Source organism: Pyrgilauda ruficollis, unplaced genomic scaffold (genome assembly GCF_017590135.1).
Source record: "Pyrgilauda ruficollis isolate IOZ18807 unplaced genomic scaffold, ASM1759013v1 scaffold63, whole genome shotgun sequence".
NCBI classification, from domain to species: Eukaryota; Metazoa; Chordata; class Aves; order Passeriformes; family Passeridae; genus Pyrgilauda; species Pyrgilauda ruficollis.
The window spans coordinates 2626120-2642951 of NW_024528044.1; the positions used below are offsets into that span (position 1 = coordinate 2626120).

A 16832-nucleotide genomic window follows, 5' to 3' on the forward strand; every position below is an offset into this window, starting at 1 on the left:
CCCCCGGACTCCCTGCTCCCCGCGATACCCGCGCGGCCACCAGGGCACGAGCGGGTGCGCGCCGCGCGCGCCCCCGCACGGGCCAGGGAGGAGGGGGGAGGCGGGGCGGCGCGCGTGCGCGCGCAGCTGGGTGCCGGCCGCGCGCGCCCTCCCAGGCTTCCCAGGGAATCCAGCGACAGCAGGAAGAGGCTCTTTCCCGCGCACGCGCAGCTGGCCGGGCGGGCGCGCGCTGAGCCGCGGCGGCGGGAGGGAGGGGGGAGGGGAGGGAAGCTGCTGAGGTAAAGTTAGGGGGAGAGAGAGACTCCGTCAGCGAAGCGAGAGCCGGGGAGGCTCGGCGGCCGCCATTACTGAGCGCCGGGGAGAGAGCGGAGAGGCGGGACGGGGCTGCGGCGGCCGGGAGCGCTCGGGAGCTGCGGGCCGGAGAGCGGAGAGAGCCCCGCGGGGAGGAGAAGCCGCCGGGGGCGCCGGCGTGGAGAGAGCGTCCCGGGAATGCTGCCGCTCCCGCCGCCGCCGAGGAGCCGGATCCCGACGGCGCGAGGTGAGGGGAGGAATGCGGTCCCGTGGGAGCCGGCCCGGCCTGAAGCGGGGCGGCCGGCCCGGCAGGCGGAAGGGGAGCGGGGGGAGGAGGCGGCTGCAGCCCGGCGAGCCGGCGCGGCGGCCGCTGGCTGTAACCAGTTCGGAGGGCTGGGGCCGCGTGGGGAGCGGGCACCGGCCCCGCGCCCCCCGCCCGGCCCCCTCGGCCCCGCCGCGCCACGGAGGGCAGGCGGGAAGGGCAGGGAAGAGGGGTGCCTGGTCCCAGACAGGTGATGAAGGCCTGAGCAATGGGAGGGTCTGAGCCTGCTGTACGAGGCTGCCAGCTGGTCACGGCTCTCTAGGGAGGGAGGAAGGCAGGAAGGGGAGCTTCCCTGCTCCTCTCTTCTTCCTTCCTCATTCCCTTCTTCTGCCTAGTCCTTTAGCTTCCTCCCTTCTTCCATTCCAAATGCCTTCCCCCCCCCCCCCCCCCCCCCTTTTCTCTTTTCTCTGTACTTATTTTCCTCTTCATTACCCCTAATACTCATTCACGCCTTCTCTGCTCTTTTCTTCCTCTACTAAATTTGAACAGTTGTCCATTCCCCTCCTCCTTCCTTTCACCTTCAAATATTGCTCGATATTAAATTTCAGAAAACTTCACTCTCCTAATGATGTGTGTGCATTTCTGTTTTTCCACCAGGTGGATTTTAAGGCTTTGGAATAGGGTAGCCAGTTGCAGTGTTGCGGCTTTCGAGCGTTTTGAATCCCTTCAACCAGCATAACCTTTAGACTCTCTCCACCCAAGGGAATCACCAGAGACATACAGATGCAATGCTATGGTGTTGTAGCTAAGGACATAAGGAGTATGAAACGCTGCTTTAATTAAAAAAAGAAGCAGGGCTATATAGTTATAAAAGGAAGACATACTTGTCACCATCTCCCCACAATACACCCCACCCCTCTGTACCCCCCTCTTTTGCTCTCTCCAGTATCGCTTTTGATATCAGTGTGGAATATTTCCTTAATAAGTAGGAGGGGAACGATTTTAATCTAGACCAAAATAGGCCTGTGGGGGTATGTGTGTATTCTTTAGTTTAGTGTCATGCAGATAAACTGATGGGGTTTTTTTTTTCTTAATAGAGATCCTTGATAGAAATTTGAAAACTCTACACTGCAGAGTAAAAGCAGTAGAGAGGGAACAGCATTAGCTGGTCAATTGGACGTCCATTTTAAACCTGTGCATTGAAGCCAGTTGCAGCACTGATGCCTGTGTACTTATTTCATAAAGAATGAGGAGTTAATAGGTGGCATTTTTGTCAGTTGTGCTGTCTTACCTTCTGAAGAGTCTTCCGCATGACAGTTGTTTTCAGCAGTGACATCAGTGACCAGAGTTAACTGCCTTCTGATACTTATTTATAGTACATATCTAAAGTAAGGGCATTACAAATATTCATCCAAGTGCATTTTTGTAAGGGGTTACTTTCATTTTTTGTGCTGCTTTGAAAATTATTTTAAGAAGTGCTAAAATTCTTAAAATTCTATTTATAGTACTCTGCTAAAACTCTGGTACTAGAGCTCAAAAAGTATGATGCAAATGTAAGGGATTTTTTTAAAGTCTGTAGTACTTGAAGTATGGGAAATTGTTTAAGCATTTGTTACCTTATCACTAACTTGTTTTTGTATAAGTTGCTTATAAGCGTGGAACATACTGAGCTGAAATAGCATTTTCCCCTGAAGTATCCCTATGTAAAGCAGCTGCCATTGTTGTAAAATCGTAAATAATTGCAACCAAATGCCTACCACTCCGTGGTATTGGACTTCACTTTAGCTAAGGTGTTGCATGTGTAACATAATCCAATTAAATACTTTAGCCTCAGACTAAATTGTTTTAAAATGCTATATTTAGCACTAACAGAACCAAATGCTCCACATGTTTTTCAAGCTATGTACTTTCCTAAAGCTGTAGGTGTTTTTTCCATGTGCAGACTTTGTAGAAAAGAAAAGCACTGATCATAATAATAGATTGTTCTCTGTAACTTTCCCTTTTGAGACTTGTTATTTGAGTAGATAGTGCAAAAATAATTCCATTATGTTTAATAAAGATATTAGAAGGGTGCTGACGCTATCTTAAGTCTTCCAAAAGTACTTTCTTGACACAAGATAAATCGCATGTACTGGCATCTTTCAGGAATATTTCACATAAAACTTCTTGAAGCAGTGCTCGTCACTCCGTGTAGCAGGCTGCTCCTAGGCGGTGTGTCTTAGGATCCCGTGCAGAAGGCGTTCTTGGGGGGTGATGCTCCGTGACCTTCTCCGAGAGAGTGGCACTTAGGAAGCCGAACACCCGCGGAGCACTGCTGGCCGGGCGAGCTGAAAACAGCCCCGTTTGTGGCCATGACGTAGCCGTGCGAGCGAGCCCGTGGTGCATTCCTGCTCGGTGATAAGGCAGGAATGCTTTCCAGAGGGGCCTGCGTCCCGCGGCCGGGGAGGCGCTGCCGCCAGGGGGCTGTGTCCGCGCCGGGCCCGCGCCCCCGCCCGCGCGGCCCGCAGGGAGCGCAGCGCGGTTCAGGGGGTCCCGCTCAGCCTGGGAGTCCGGATTAGCGCTCCCGGGGCTTTTTCCTCCCCTGGATCTGTGTTACGTCTCTCCTAATGGGCACACAAAATACTTAATCACTCTTTAATCACTCTTTGTTTGGTTGGTTCTTTTTTTCTTTTCTACTCTGAGAATTTTTAGCCTAAAGGTCAGTGTAAGTGAGCTGGAAGAGCATTGCATTTTATAGATTGTTGTTTGAACCATCTCATCACTTCCTGGTATTTACAGATTTGGTGAAATATTTAAAGAAAAATGAGTTTATAATTCCTCGTAAGAAAATCTGAAACAACTGTAAAGTTATTTTGAATTTGCATGTCAGCTGTGTTTTTCTAGTACATCTATTGGAAAACAAAATAATTAATCTGTGACTAGTTCTGCACATTACATTTTGTGGTAAATAAGAGTTGTTTCTTTGGCTTTGAGTAAAATTCCCACGCATTTTTGCAGTTCTGCATCAGTTGACATTCAAACATGACAGAAGAATGTTTGCATTTAAAAAAGCAAAACCAATACCTGCATGCACAATTTTTGGAAAAGTATACATAGTTGCATTTTGGCATTTATTTATTTAAGTTGGCTAATTTTTATGCAGAATATTATTTTCTGCTTATATATGCCGTTGCCCTTTCTCATTTAGTAATTTTAAAAAGGGGTTAATCAGTGTTGTTTTACACAGGTAGAAATGACACATGTAGCTTGTACAAGGTCAAACAACAAACTAAGCTTTATGCTGTTGAGTCCTGGATTCTATAATGCAGTTGCTTATGAAGCAAAATAGTATGAAACGATCCAGATCTGTGGATCAGTAAAATTAGTTGAAATTGCCCATACCAGGATGTAAATTTTTCATGTTTTTTTCTCCTAGGAAATGCATTTTCGCCCTTTTTCTGTCGTTACTTTGATCCCTCCTTCTTTGTCTGCTTCCTTTCTTCTATTTTTATAAGTATTTTTTATGGATTCCCTTTGTAAAATTTCTCCATTAGTTGTTTTGTTTTTTTTCCTGAGTATCTCCACAAATAAGCCTGATCGGGAGACTTGTCCTGAGAAACTTCTCTGATCACTCTGCATGTTTTGGTTGGAGCTTATCCTGTGCAAAAAGAATTAAGAATTTATTTCTTCTGTAATCTTGCACTTTCCTTCTCTGTTAAAATACAGGCTTTGAAACTATATTGAATGCTTTCAGATAGTCAAAAATCTGAAAATAAGTAACTTGAGAGGCCTGAGTTCAGACTACTGCTGTGCTGGTAATTTGAACCTTTACACTTTACCTTTTTATTGTACCTTGATTTAATTTATGTAGGTTGGCTTGGTTTTTCTCTTGTTTGTTTGGGTTTTTTTTTGTGGAGAGCAATAATGATAATAGATGCCCTGGGACTGCTAGATTTCACCTAAAGAATGATGTTTTGAGTTCAGAAGTAATATTTAGGCTCTGATTTAATTTTGAGTAATACATAGACAGTCTTCAGTGTATTATTAATAGAAGACATTTATTGAGCTTAGTAGGAACTAAGGGCTTTGAACTTCTGTTTTTAAACACAGTTTTTTGTTGCTTTATAATGTGAAGTTGGTCAGTTGAGGTTTCTCTTTTTTTTATTTTTAATACATTGATTACTTTGCTTTTGTGTGGGGAGAATTATCTAGGCTACAGAACTCCTTTAGGGATTACAGTTGGCCGTCATACTAACCAAGTCTGAAATGAGCAGCAGTTGGAGTCATCCATTCCCATCCTTCATTTCCCTGGCATCATTAATCAGCATACCACTTCGACTGAATTTCTTTTCAGCCAGAGGATCACTGTTGTCCCTTACGGTCTTGCTGTTGCTTGGTTGAGCTTAATTTCTGATAAGCAATCTGAATAATGTTTTTTCTCATGTTGGCTGATACTTGGGTAATTGCTGTAATTGTTACATTATTTATAAATAAGATTTCAAGTATGGTTAGTTAAGATCACCAGCACTCGTGAAGGCAAGAATATTGATGTGTAAATATGGGCAGGACACATTCTGTTAGGACCTCAACAGACTTAAGTGATTTGAAATTATTGATAAGGTGACATTGGTACACTTTGGTTTCATTTCTGGAAAAGATTTTCACCTGAAGGGAAGATTTCTTATGCTTGTTTGAGTGAAAAAGATAACTCTTGGTAAATACTGAATGAGAAATGACAAATGTTATGTTAAGGTATATCAACATTTTTCTAACTGGTTGTTAGAAGGGAAGACAGTGCAATTCTTACTCTGTTTTGGGTAGGGCTATAGTTACTGTTGTGCTGATAGATCTCAGACATTAAGTGCTGTAGTAAGTTTTTCAGTGCCAGGTTTTGATTCTCAAAAAGTATGAGGTGAGGAGTGACTTGGTATAAAAATTTGGTGTCAGTAGTAACTTGAATCTGGAGCTGTAACTTTCTTGGAGTCATGATCTGTGTGTTTTGAGTGCACAACACTTTCAAACTCATCCTCCAGACCATTTCAGTGACACCTAATGTGTTTGAATTTACTTGGTGAGGTTACAGTAAGTTTCTTTTGGTGTATTTGTATACCTTGTAAAGCAGACTAGGCTGTGATGGGCCTTTTATTCACATGTGCTTCTTTTTGCTTGAGAAGAAACCCCAGAAGATACTGATCCATAAAGTGTTGTGTCTAGGCAACACTACACAGTGAGTAAAGGACTTGTGGAAAACACTCTTTATTTTCCCTTAAATAGTTGACGGTCATAAGCAATTCTGTGGACTCTTTCAGACATGTTTGCTTCAGCCATATTAGGTCTAAAACATTTGTAGGTTCAGAAAGCAGTTTTGGAGGGTATTGAGAAATACTCAAGGGTATTTATCTGTAAAGTGATTTTCTTCACTGTGGACTCATCTACAAGTTCCTGTGCAGCCACAATTACTTAATACTGATAGATTATTAATTCTTGAAGTATTTATTACTTGCTAATAATGTGGCATTCTGTTCTAGTATTTAGAATTCAGCTTGGAAGACTTTGGGAAACATGTATTTGTAAATAGGGCTTTCTCTGGTGTCTTAATGTTTCTGACTGATGTTGAAGGGGCCTCTGTTTGAGCTTTCTCTTGAGGCAGGGCCCCTCAAGCCTCAGATGCATTCTTGCAAGTGCCTCAAGTTCCTTTCCTGTTCTGCATCATAGTGTGTGGATCACCGGCCTGGCAAAGTCTGGGTTTTGTGTGGATGCAAAGGGAAGAACAATGGAAGAGAGTTCTGGTTTGGATTACTTTATAGTAGCATCCCTGCAGTGAGATCAGCACTTAAAAGGGTTATATTAATAATTTGTACCCTAGTTGAGAATTCAAAATCTTCAAATATAATTATACTTTCAATTGCTAATTTGTCACAGTTTGTGCATCCTTTTAATTTAGAAGTGGTATACTACAGGTAAAAGGGTTTTGAGGTAGGCTGTACTTTTTTCCTATTAATAGAATACATATATACATAGACATACATTTGTTTCATATATTTTGTACTTATGACTATAGCAACTTAATCTTGCAAACCTATGTTCTAAATGCTTTAGAATTCCAAATTTTCTATAAGTGATTTTTATAGCTCATATTTTATATGTTTTCTGAGAAACTACATGAATTTTTTTTCATTACAGGCTTCTGCAACCTAGGTATTATTGAAGTATCAAGTTGAAATTCAAATCACAATGACTTACGAACTCTGCCCACTCTCAAATATTAATAGTTGTGCTTACAGGATTTAAACCCTCCAAATTTTAGACAAAGACCAGCTTGGGTTTTGTTTATGGGTTTAAAGTAAGGAAAACAATCCTCATGCATAGGTGAAGTGTTGTACCTTCTCTGATTGCTGCTTCTTCCTTCATAAACTTGAAACTTTTAATGGTTCTTATCTTTTGTTTTCAGATCCCTCAGGGAAGGACTTACTGAAGGGCACTGTTTAAATGTGTGACATAACTGCAGGAAGATCGCAGCAGGAGAGTCATCTTGCTTTGCACCTCTTTTTCCTAAGGGTAAGTTTGGGCTTTAGGCCTTTATAATGTGTTTAAAGGTGGGTAAATAAATACAAACTGTTACCTTATTTTCTTTATAACTATACTTGGAAATATAAAAGTCTGTAGAGACAAGGTCCTGCAGTGCGTCTGTAGATGGTCAGAGATTCTTCCTGCAGTGATGTCAGATGCTTTGTATTATTTTCAATCCTAAGATTGAAATTAGTTGGGGAAATAAAACAACCCCTCCTTTGAATTTGTAACAGAGGTGGGGGGGAGGGTTAGATGAATTGTAGTGTTTACAATTTGTTATAATTGAATTAGACAGATTGAACTAAGGTAATGGAACTAATTTAGAATGAATTTCCAGTGTGTATGCTTTAAAACAGTACGAAATGATAAAGTAAATTTACATTAGTGGTATAGTGAACTGAAAGATCTTCCATTTGGAGAACGATTTAATGATGATTACATATGAAATGTGAAGCCATTGCAATGTCAGATTTTACCAGTTTTATTACTTAATTAACATAGATTTCATTCTGTGACTTTGTACAATCAGTGCAAAGTAGGAACTGTATTTAAAAAAAAAAAACCCAAAAACAAACCCACACTGGTTTTAAATATCTTTAGTGATTCAGCTTCTACTATGGTTAAAATATTTCATGTCAGAACTTTAATGAGAGACTGATGTGTTTTTTCTCCCTTTGTCAGTGTTCCCCTTCTCCTTACTCTTTGTACTTAGTTGCTTAAAAATGTATCGATTTAACAAAACATTTTGTAGATGGAAGAGGAACAACTTTTGCTGCTGAGGATATGGAGTATCTGAAAGTATTGATTGTTTCTTATAAACTAATTGCAAATTGACAATGTCTTCCTGATGAAATGAAGTAATCATGTGGATGAAGATTTTTGTGTTCTAGTTTAGTCCGCATGAAATCTGTATTGTGCTGTGGCAAACAGAAAACATTTTATAGTGGAAGTGCTGACTGAATTTCTCATTCTAACAGTTTGAATGATGCTACTATGATAAGATTTGCTTTAGAAAGAAAACACTGGGTTTATTTGTAGTAATATAAATACTGCTTGTAAAGGATGTTATTTTTGCTAAGTATTTTTATTCCTGAAGCCATTTTCTGTTAGATCCAAATTCTGTGTTTTAAGAATATAATAAACACAGTGGAAACAGTGAGAAGCAAAATTTAAAATACGATTTGTCTTTCTGAATGGGTCTTTGAGTAATCTGATTTAACTGAAAAAGAATTCTAAAATCTGGCATAAAAGGTTCAGTTTTTGCAATATAAAAGCTCTTGAGTATAAAAATAAGGTGTTCCTCTTCATTTTGTAATGAAGTTGATACTTTCTTCCTAAAAAAAGTACTTTACTTTTCTATGATTTCCATAACAAACAGCTTGTTTTTTTTAGCTTGTATTTTATATTTTGGTTAGTTAATTGTTGCTAAGAAGGACAAAGTATATTACACTAAAATTTCAATATTGACGCTTGTTATGCTTTCATTCTGATAAGGACTATTTATAGTTTAAGTACATTTGTGTTGTTACTTTGTACTCTACAACTGTAAAAGCAAATATGTTGAGTACAATAGTATCTGCCTTTCTTTTATAGTGCCATGTAGTAGTTGTCTTTTTACCAAGAAAATTAGAAGTATTTTTATAAAAATATTTTCGGAGAGGACAGAACAGTGTAGGTTGGAAGAGACCTCTGAATGTCATCTTGTCCAGCTTCCCTGCTCAAGCAGGGTCACCTAGGGCAGTTTACCAAGATCTGTGTCCAGGTGACTTTTGAGTAGTGCAGGAGCCTTTACAACTTCCTGGGCAAACCAGGCCAGTGCTCAGTCGCCCTCACAATAAAAAAAAGTGTTTCCTGATGTTCATATGGCATCTTCTGTATTTTAGTCTGTGCCCATTGCCTCCTGTCTTGTTCCTGGGACCACTGAACAGAGTCTGGCTCTGCCTTCTTTTTACCTTTCCTCCAAATATGTGTATACATTGATGAAATCTTCCCTGGGTCTTTGCCAGGTTGAACAGTCCTAGTCTTTTCTTAAATGAGAGCTGCTGTGGTGCTTTAGCCCTTTGGTGCATTCTCTAATAGTTCTGTATCTCTCCTGTACTGTAGAACTGGACACAGTGCATCAGGTGTGGGCTTACCACTGCTGCAAAGAGGGGAAGGTTAACCTGCCTTGACCTGCTGCCATTACTTTGTCTGATGCTGCCCAGGGTGCTCTTAGCCTTGTTTGCCACAGGTGCACACTGCTGGGTGGTGTTCGTGTCCACTGGGATCCCCAGGTCCCCCTCTGGACAGCTGCTCTTTAGGCGGCTGGCTCCAGCATGTACTGCTACGTGGGCTTATTCCTCCCCGCAGGCAGGGCTATATCATTTGCTCCTCCTAGTTTTTTCATCAGCAAACTTGCTGAGGATACGTTCTCCCCCAACATTCAAGTTATTAATGAAAGTACTGAGCAGTATTGGACCCAGTACTGGCTGCTGGTTGCTGGCCCCCAAGTAGATTTCATGCCACTAGTCACTATCTGCCAGTCATTTGGGTATTCAATTTTTCCTGGCTTCCTAATAATGTAATTGATTGAAAACCAGCAAATGCATTTCCATTTGCAGTATACATGCAAGGAAGGTCTTCTGATTAATAACTGAGAGTTAGTGGTAATTGTTATACTTGATGAGAGTTTCAGTAAAGCCATTGGAACCTTATAGTAATTCTCTGAAAATCTGAATGTAGATACAGTAGTTTTTGTTTCCAGTTAAGGGAAGTTTGTTGTTTCATTCCTTCTGTCTCTATGAAAAAAACTTTGTAGTCTTAAAACATATACATAAGTCCTGCTCTTAGAATTTGTATGATTGTTTTTCTGTAGAATTCATGTTCAAAACATTTCCTTAAAAGCAGTTTGCTGTTAGTATACAGATCAAGTAGTCTACTTCTGGATGTAGGTAGCAGCTGAGGTGTGTGGCCTACTGCCTGCTTTTAAAGCTACTTGTTTTGAAATTTCCTTTACTGCAACCTAAGCTCAAACCTACAAATGCACGCAAAAGTAAAGTTATTCTTACAGATGAGCATGATATCTCGTGAAAATTTGAGTGTGAATAGAAGTGCATGAATATTGGGTTTAGAGTTTTTATGTTGTATTTTTGCTTTTTAGTGCCCAGTATTTGTAAGCTAAGGAGGAGAACAGTAGTCTGGGGGTTTGGGTGTGGGTTTTCTTTTTTTTAGAAGTATGCTGCTCAGCTATCAAAACAGCTGACAAACTACTACTAAACTGTGCCTAAAATATGTTTATTTTAAAATCTGTAGTATAAATAGCATTAGCATTACTGAATTATGAATTTATGATCTCGTTCAAAGTAGTTGTAGAATTTTCATATACACAAAAAGGGTGATCAAGCACAAGTGCTTCTTAAAATCTCTTTTCCCTCATGAATATTACAAAGAAATACCTGCAATCTTGATTTTTTTCTTCTCTGTACTTTTTAGGAAGATGATGCTCCGTGTCCAGGTTTTCTGAAGTTCTCTTAATCACAAGCTGAAGCAGGAACAACTGAAGGCCATTTCTGGAACCTTGGATATACAATTCAAATTTATAGGAACCTTTTCCAGAATGAAAACCACATACAGTTACCTTGATAATTGCAAAAGGATGAGAGGAAAGTTATGATGGCAAAAAACAAAGAGCCACGCCCCCCATCTTATGCTGTTAGTGTTGTTGGACTGTCTGGAACTGAAAAGGATAAAGGTAATTGTGGAGTCGGAAAGTCATGTTTGTGCAATAGATTCGTTCGTTCAAAAGCAGATGAATATTATCCTGAGCATACCTCTGTGCTTAGCACAATTGACTTTGGAGGAAGAGTTGTTAACAATGATCACTTTTTGTACTGGGGTGACGTAACACAAAGCGGTGAGGATGGAATTGAGTGCAGAATTCATGTAATTGAGCAGACTGAATTCATCGATGATCAGACTTTCTTGCCTCATCGGAGTACGAATTTACAACCGTACATAAAACGTGCAGCTGCCTCCAAACTGCAGTCTGCAGAAAAACTAATGTACATTTGCACAGATCAGCTAGGCTTGGAGCAAGACTTTGAGCAAAAACAAATGCCTGAAGGGAAATTAAACATAGATGGGTTCTTATTGTGCATTGATGTAAGCCAAGGATGCAATAGGAAGTTTGATGATCAACTTAAATTTGTGAATAATCTTTATATCCAGCTCTCAAAATCTAAAAAACCCATAATAATAGCGGCAACAAAATGTGATGAATGTGTGGATCATTATCTGCGAGAGGTTCAGGCCTTTGCTTCAAATAAGAAGAACCTTGTGGTCGTGGAAACATCAGCGAGATTCAATGTCAATGTTGAAACATGTTTTACTGCTCTGGTACAAATGATGGATAAAACTCGTGGCAAACCTAAAATAATCCCCTATCTGGATGCCTATAAAACTCAAAGACAGTTAGTTGTTACGGCAACAGATAAGTTTGAAAAACTTGTCCAAACTGTGAGAGACTATCATGCAACTTGGAAAACTGTTAGTAACAAACTGAAAAACCACCCTGATTATGAAGAGTACATAAATTTGGAAGGAACAAAAAAGGCCAAAAATACGTTTTCAAAACACATAGAGCAACTTAAACAGGAACATATTAGAAAGAGAAAAGAGGAATACATTAATGCATTGCCAAGAGCTCTTAATACTCTTCTGTCAAATCTTGATGAGATTGAACTTTTGAGCTGGTCAGAAGCCTTGAAGGTAATGGAGAAAAGGCCTGACTTCCAGTCCTGTTTTGTAGTGCTTGAAAAAACACCCTGGGATGAAACTGACCACATAGATAAAGTGAATGACAGAAGGATTCCATTTGACCTTCTCAATACCCTAGAGGCAGAAAAAGTTTATCAAAACCACGTGCAGCATCTCATATCTGAAAAAAGGAGGGTTGAAATGAAAGAGAAATTCAAAAAGACTCTTGAGAAAATCCAATTAATTTCACCTGGACAGCCATGGGAAGAAGTTATATGTTTTGTAGTGGAGGATGAAGCATTCAAATACATCACTGATGCAGATAGTAAGGAAGTGTATGCTAGGCATCAGAGGGAGATTGTTGAAAAAGCCAAAGAAGAGTTTCAGGAAATGCTTTTCGAACATTCAGAGTTATTTTATGATCTGGATCTTAATGCAACACCAAGTACAGATAAAATGAGTGAAATTCATGCAGTTCTGAGTGGAGAACCCAGATACAAAGCTTTACAGAAACTTGCACCTGATAGAGAATCTCTTCTACTCAAACATATAGGATTTGTTTATCACCCAACTAAAGAAACTTGTCTCAGTGGCCAAAACTGCATGGACATAAAAGTAGAAGAGTTGCTTGCCAACAGTCTCCTGCAGCAAGACCACGGGCGCTCAAATTTATACCACGATAGTGCCAACATTGATAAAATCAATCTTTTCATTTTGGGCAAAGATGGCCTTGCACAAGAATTGGCAAATGAAATTCGGACACAATCCACTGATGATGAATATGCATTAGATGGAAAAATATATGAACTAGATCTTAGGCCTGTTGATGCCAAATCCCCATACTTGCTGACTCAGTTGTGGACCTCAGCCTTCAAACCGCATGGTTGTTTCTGCGTGTTTAACTCTATTGAATCACTGACTTTTATTGGGGAGTGCATTGCAAAAATAAGGGCTGAAGCATCTCAGATAAGGAGAGACAAGTATATGGCTAATCTTTCCTTTACGTTAATATTGGCTAACCAGAGGGACAGTGTTAGCAAGAATCTACCTATTCTGAGACATCAGGGACAGCAATTGGCTAACAAGTTACAGTGTCCTTTTGTAGATGTGCCTGCTGGTACATACCCACGCAAGTTTAATGAGGCCCAAATAAAACAAGCTCTGAGGGGAGTACTGGAAGCAGTTAAACACAATTTTGATGTTGTAAGTCCAGTTCCCACCATTAAAGATCTGTCAGAAGCCGACTTAAGGATTGTCATGTGTGCCATGTGTGGCGATCCGTTCAGTGTGGATCTTATTCTTTCACCTTTCCTTGATTCTCACTCCTGTAGTGCTGCTCAGGCTGGCCAAAATAATTCTTTAATGCTTGATAAAATAATAGGTGAAAAGAGACGTCGAATACAGATAACTATATTATCATATCATTCTTCCATTGGTGTAAGGAAAGATGAACTTGTTCATGGATATATACTGGTCTATTCTGCGAAGCGAAAGGCATCCATGGGAATGCTTCGGGCATTTCTTTCTGAAGTTCAGGATACGATTCCTGTCCAGTTGGTGGCGGTTACTGATAGCCAGGCAGACTTCTTCGAGAACGAAGCAATCAAGGAACTCATGACTGAAGGAGAGCACATAGCAACAGAAATTACTGCTAAGTTTACAGCTCTATATTCATTATCTCAATATCATCGTCAAACTGAGGTTTTCACATTGTTCTTCAGTGATGTATTAGAGAAGAAAAACATGATTGAAAGTTCCTACATGTCAGACAGCACAAGGGAATCAACGCATACAAGTGAAGATGTTTTTCCAAGATCTCCGAGAGGAGGTTCCCTTGACTATAATTACCCAGATTCAGAGGATGATGCTGAGGGACCACCACCTTACAGTCCAATTGGTGATGATGTAAGGTTACTTCCAGCACCTAGTGATCGTTCAAAGTACCGACTGGATTTGGAAGGAAATGAGTATCCTATTCACAGTACACCAATCAATTGTCATGACCATGAACGCAACCATAAAGTGCCTCCTCCGATAAAACCGAAACCGCTTGTTCCGAGAACAAATGTAAAAAAGCTGGATCCTAACCTCCTGAAAACAATTGAGGCAGGTATTGGCAAAAACCCCAGGAAACAGCCTTCTCGAGTGCCTGCAGCGCCACCCGAAGATACAGACCAATCTGACAACTATGCTGAACCTATTGACACGATTTACAAACATAAAGGCTTTGCAGATGATATCTATGCGGTTCCCGAGGATAGTCAGAATCGTATTATTAAAGTTCGAAACTCAATTGTTATAAATACCCAGGGTGAGGAAGAAAATGGGTTTTCTGATAGAGTATCCAAAAGTCATGGGGAAAGAAGGCCTTCAAAATACAAGTACAAGTCTAAGACACTGTTCAGCAAAGCCAAGTCTTACTATAGGAGAACGCATTCGGATGCAAGTGATGATGAGGCTTTCACCACTTCTAAAGCTAAAAAAAAAGGAAGGCATCGTGGAAGTGAAGAAGACCCACTTCTTTCACCTGTTGAAACATGGAAGGGTGGCATAGATAATCCTGCTATTACATCGGACCAAGAATTGGATGAGAAAAAAACTAAAAAGAAGCCCCACAAAGTAAAAGAAGATAAGAAGGTAAGTCAATTAATTTAAATTTTATTTACAACTTCTGGTGGATTGTAAAATGGGAAGAGACAAAACATGCAAGTGTTGTACCCTCTTTTGAAACAGGTGCTTTAAAATTTTCAAACTGTATTTGTTTGATTTTTTTTTCTTCCTTAAGTTCCTATTAAGTTGCTTGGAACTAGCAAAGCTTAGTGAATGATATAGTTTGTCTATCAGCTGCTCAATAAATGTGAGTTATTTTCATCTGTACTCACATGTGGAGGCTTCCTTCCATTCGAGTAAAGTGATGTGGTTTTTTTAAGGAAAAAGCTGCTTTGTGAGTTCTTGAGTAGAACCGGTTCTTTCAGTTGTTGCGATTTTTGCTATTGGAGTGAGCTTTAGGGCTGGTGAGTGAAACGAGTGATTTCTTTTTAATTCTTAGTTGTCTACCTGGAACTCTAGAACAAGTGCATAAAAAGAAAACCATATATAGTAGTTCTACTGACTGCTGCATTTTCCTAGTGTGGGCAAACAGGTAATCAAGCTGAAAGTTATACTACCTTTACGATTCTCTACACAAGCAGAATAAAGGGAACAAAACAGGGAAGTAAAGGGAAAATAATAATGTTGCAGTTTACTTCAAAAATGTTTGATCTTCATGCCTGAGAGTTACTTATTTTTTGACTGGCTTTGTTGTGTGGGTTCTTCATGTACATTCTTTATGTTTTGGATTTTAATTTTAGGCCAGCAATCATTGTGTTAGGTATAGTTTTGACATGAAATCAGGAGTATTCCTGATCAGTTAGATATTTTCTTTCTTGTCCCAAAATAATCTGACCTTTGTAATATTATCTTTTGTAGCATTTTTCAAATGTCATTTTTTTATCTTAAATCTGATGGTGTTTGAATAGCATAAATAAGTTTTGTTCAAGTAGAGCATAGTTAAATTTAACTAATAGATAAAATTCTTACTGGTATGCAGCTGTGATTTGAATTACACATGACTTATTTAAAGGCCACTAAAATTTCTCAAGGCTTACTCATATGCATGGATAATGATGTCTTGTGGGTATAAAATCATATGGTTAAAAATACTTTGAAGTTATTCTTTTGGAGAAACTTAGATTTTAAAAAAACCTGTAATTTTATACTTTTCACAGAATCATTGATAGTATCCAGAGTTGAAAGGAACCCATAAAGATCACTGAGTCCAGCTTGTGAACTTCTTTTGCTTGAAGTAGTGTTTCTACATAGAAATCAAAATGTAGTTGCATAATCTTCCTACTGTTGCAGCTGTTGAGTTGAGAGCAAGTTACTCTGAGTTAAATATATTTATGTGTTAAACTGAGTAGATTACTGTAGTGGAGGTCTTGTCTTCCTAAAATTATGTCAGGAAATCCCCTGATGGCTCTAACAAAGCCTCCACTTCTGGTTTTGGCCTGTTGAGAAGAAGCCTGAGTTGGAAGTTGCAGGCTGTTTTAATTTTTTTAGTGGATAAATTTCTTGAAGAGTAGAATTGTATTAAGTTCTGTTTGGTTGGTGATTTGTTGGTTATCGGAGTGTTTGTTTCTGAGGGTGGGTGCTGTATTATACTCACAAGTAGCAAAGCTGCTACTATTAAATTAGTAAAAACTTCTAATCATTGTGGAAATTATTGTAATTGAGAAAACAAATTTGACTTGATAGCTCAAATGTTTGCAAGTTTTCAAAGTATCTTGAGTGCTCAGCGCTTTTGATAAGTAGTGACTTCTCTGTGTGTTGACTTGAATGGAGTTGAAGTGAGAGTAGTTCCAGTTCAAGTGGGTTATTCTAGTTCATTATCTGTTTCTTTGGGGTTTTCAACAGTTAATTTTATTTCAGAGGAGATGCAGATTTTTAGTTTTGGAAATTTTTCTGCATATTTTCCTGTATTGTTTTGGATGAGCAGCTAGTAGTCTTTTATTACAGAAATGCAAAATTTATTCAAATTATATTGTCCTTGTCAAGCGTTATTTGGTCCATATGAGAGATGTTAGTGCACCACTATTTACGGTCTGCTTGGTGGGTTTTTTTGAGAATTGTGACCCCTAGAATATGAAAGAGGTAAATAGAACTTGTGTACTTCTTTCTGGATACTTTTTAAATCTCTTACTGATACTTTTTCTGAATTGTTCAGCTCTGTGTAGAGGGAAAACAGGATACATGTGTATCCTATTAAATTCTTGCTTTAATTATAGTGATTCTGAAATACTTATGAACAAAATGAATTTGTTTGGAAAAACTTGAATTTTAATGTCTGAACTCCTAATTGTCTTTTTCCAAGATTTTCTTTTAAGCCCAAATAGGATGTGACATTCGTAATACTCCTTGCATTTTTGTTGCTTTGAGATATGGTGTTTCTGGGTGGGGT

At 39.5% G+C, this 16832-nt stretch overlaps 1 protein-coding gene across 2 annotated transcripts in view; it reads left to right on the forward strand.

The window, feature by feature from the left end:
* Positions 1 to 219: 219 nt before the first annotated feature.
* Positions 220 to 16832, forward strand: part of ARHGAP5 (Rho GTPase activating protein 5) — a 46963-nt gene continuing 30350 nt past the window's right edge. For both annotated transcript variants that reach the window (XM_041484096.1, XM_041484097.1), the window contains exons 1-3: positions 220 to 538; positions 6984 to 7090; positions 10574 to 14473. In XM_041484096.1, coding sequence (XP_041340030.1) covers positions 10751 to 14473 — 3723 coding nt within the window. In that variant the 5' untranslated portion in view covers positions 220 to 538; positions 6984 to 7090; positions 10574 to 10750. The remainder of the gene's footprint in view (positions 539 to 6983; positions 7091 to 10573; positions 14474 to 16832) is intronic.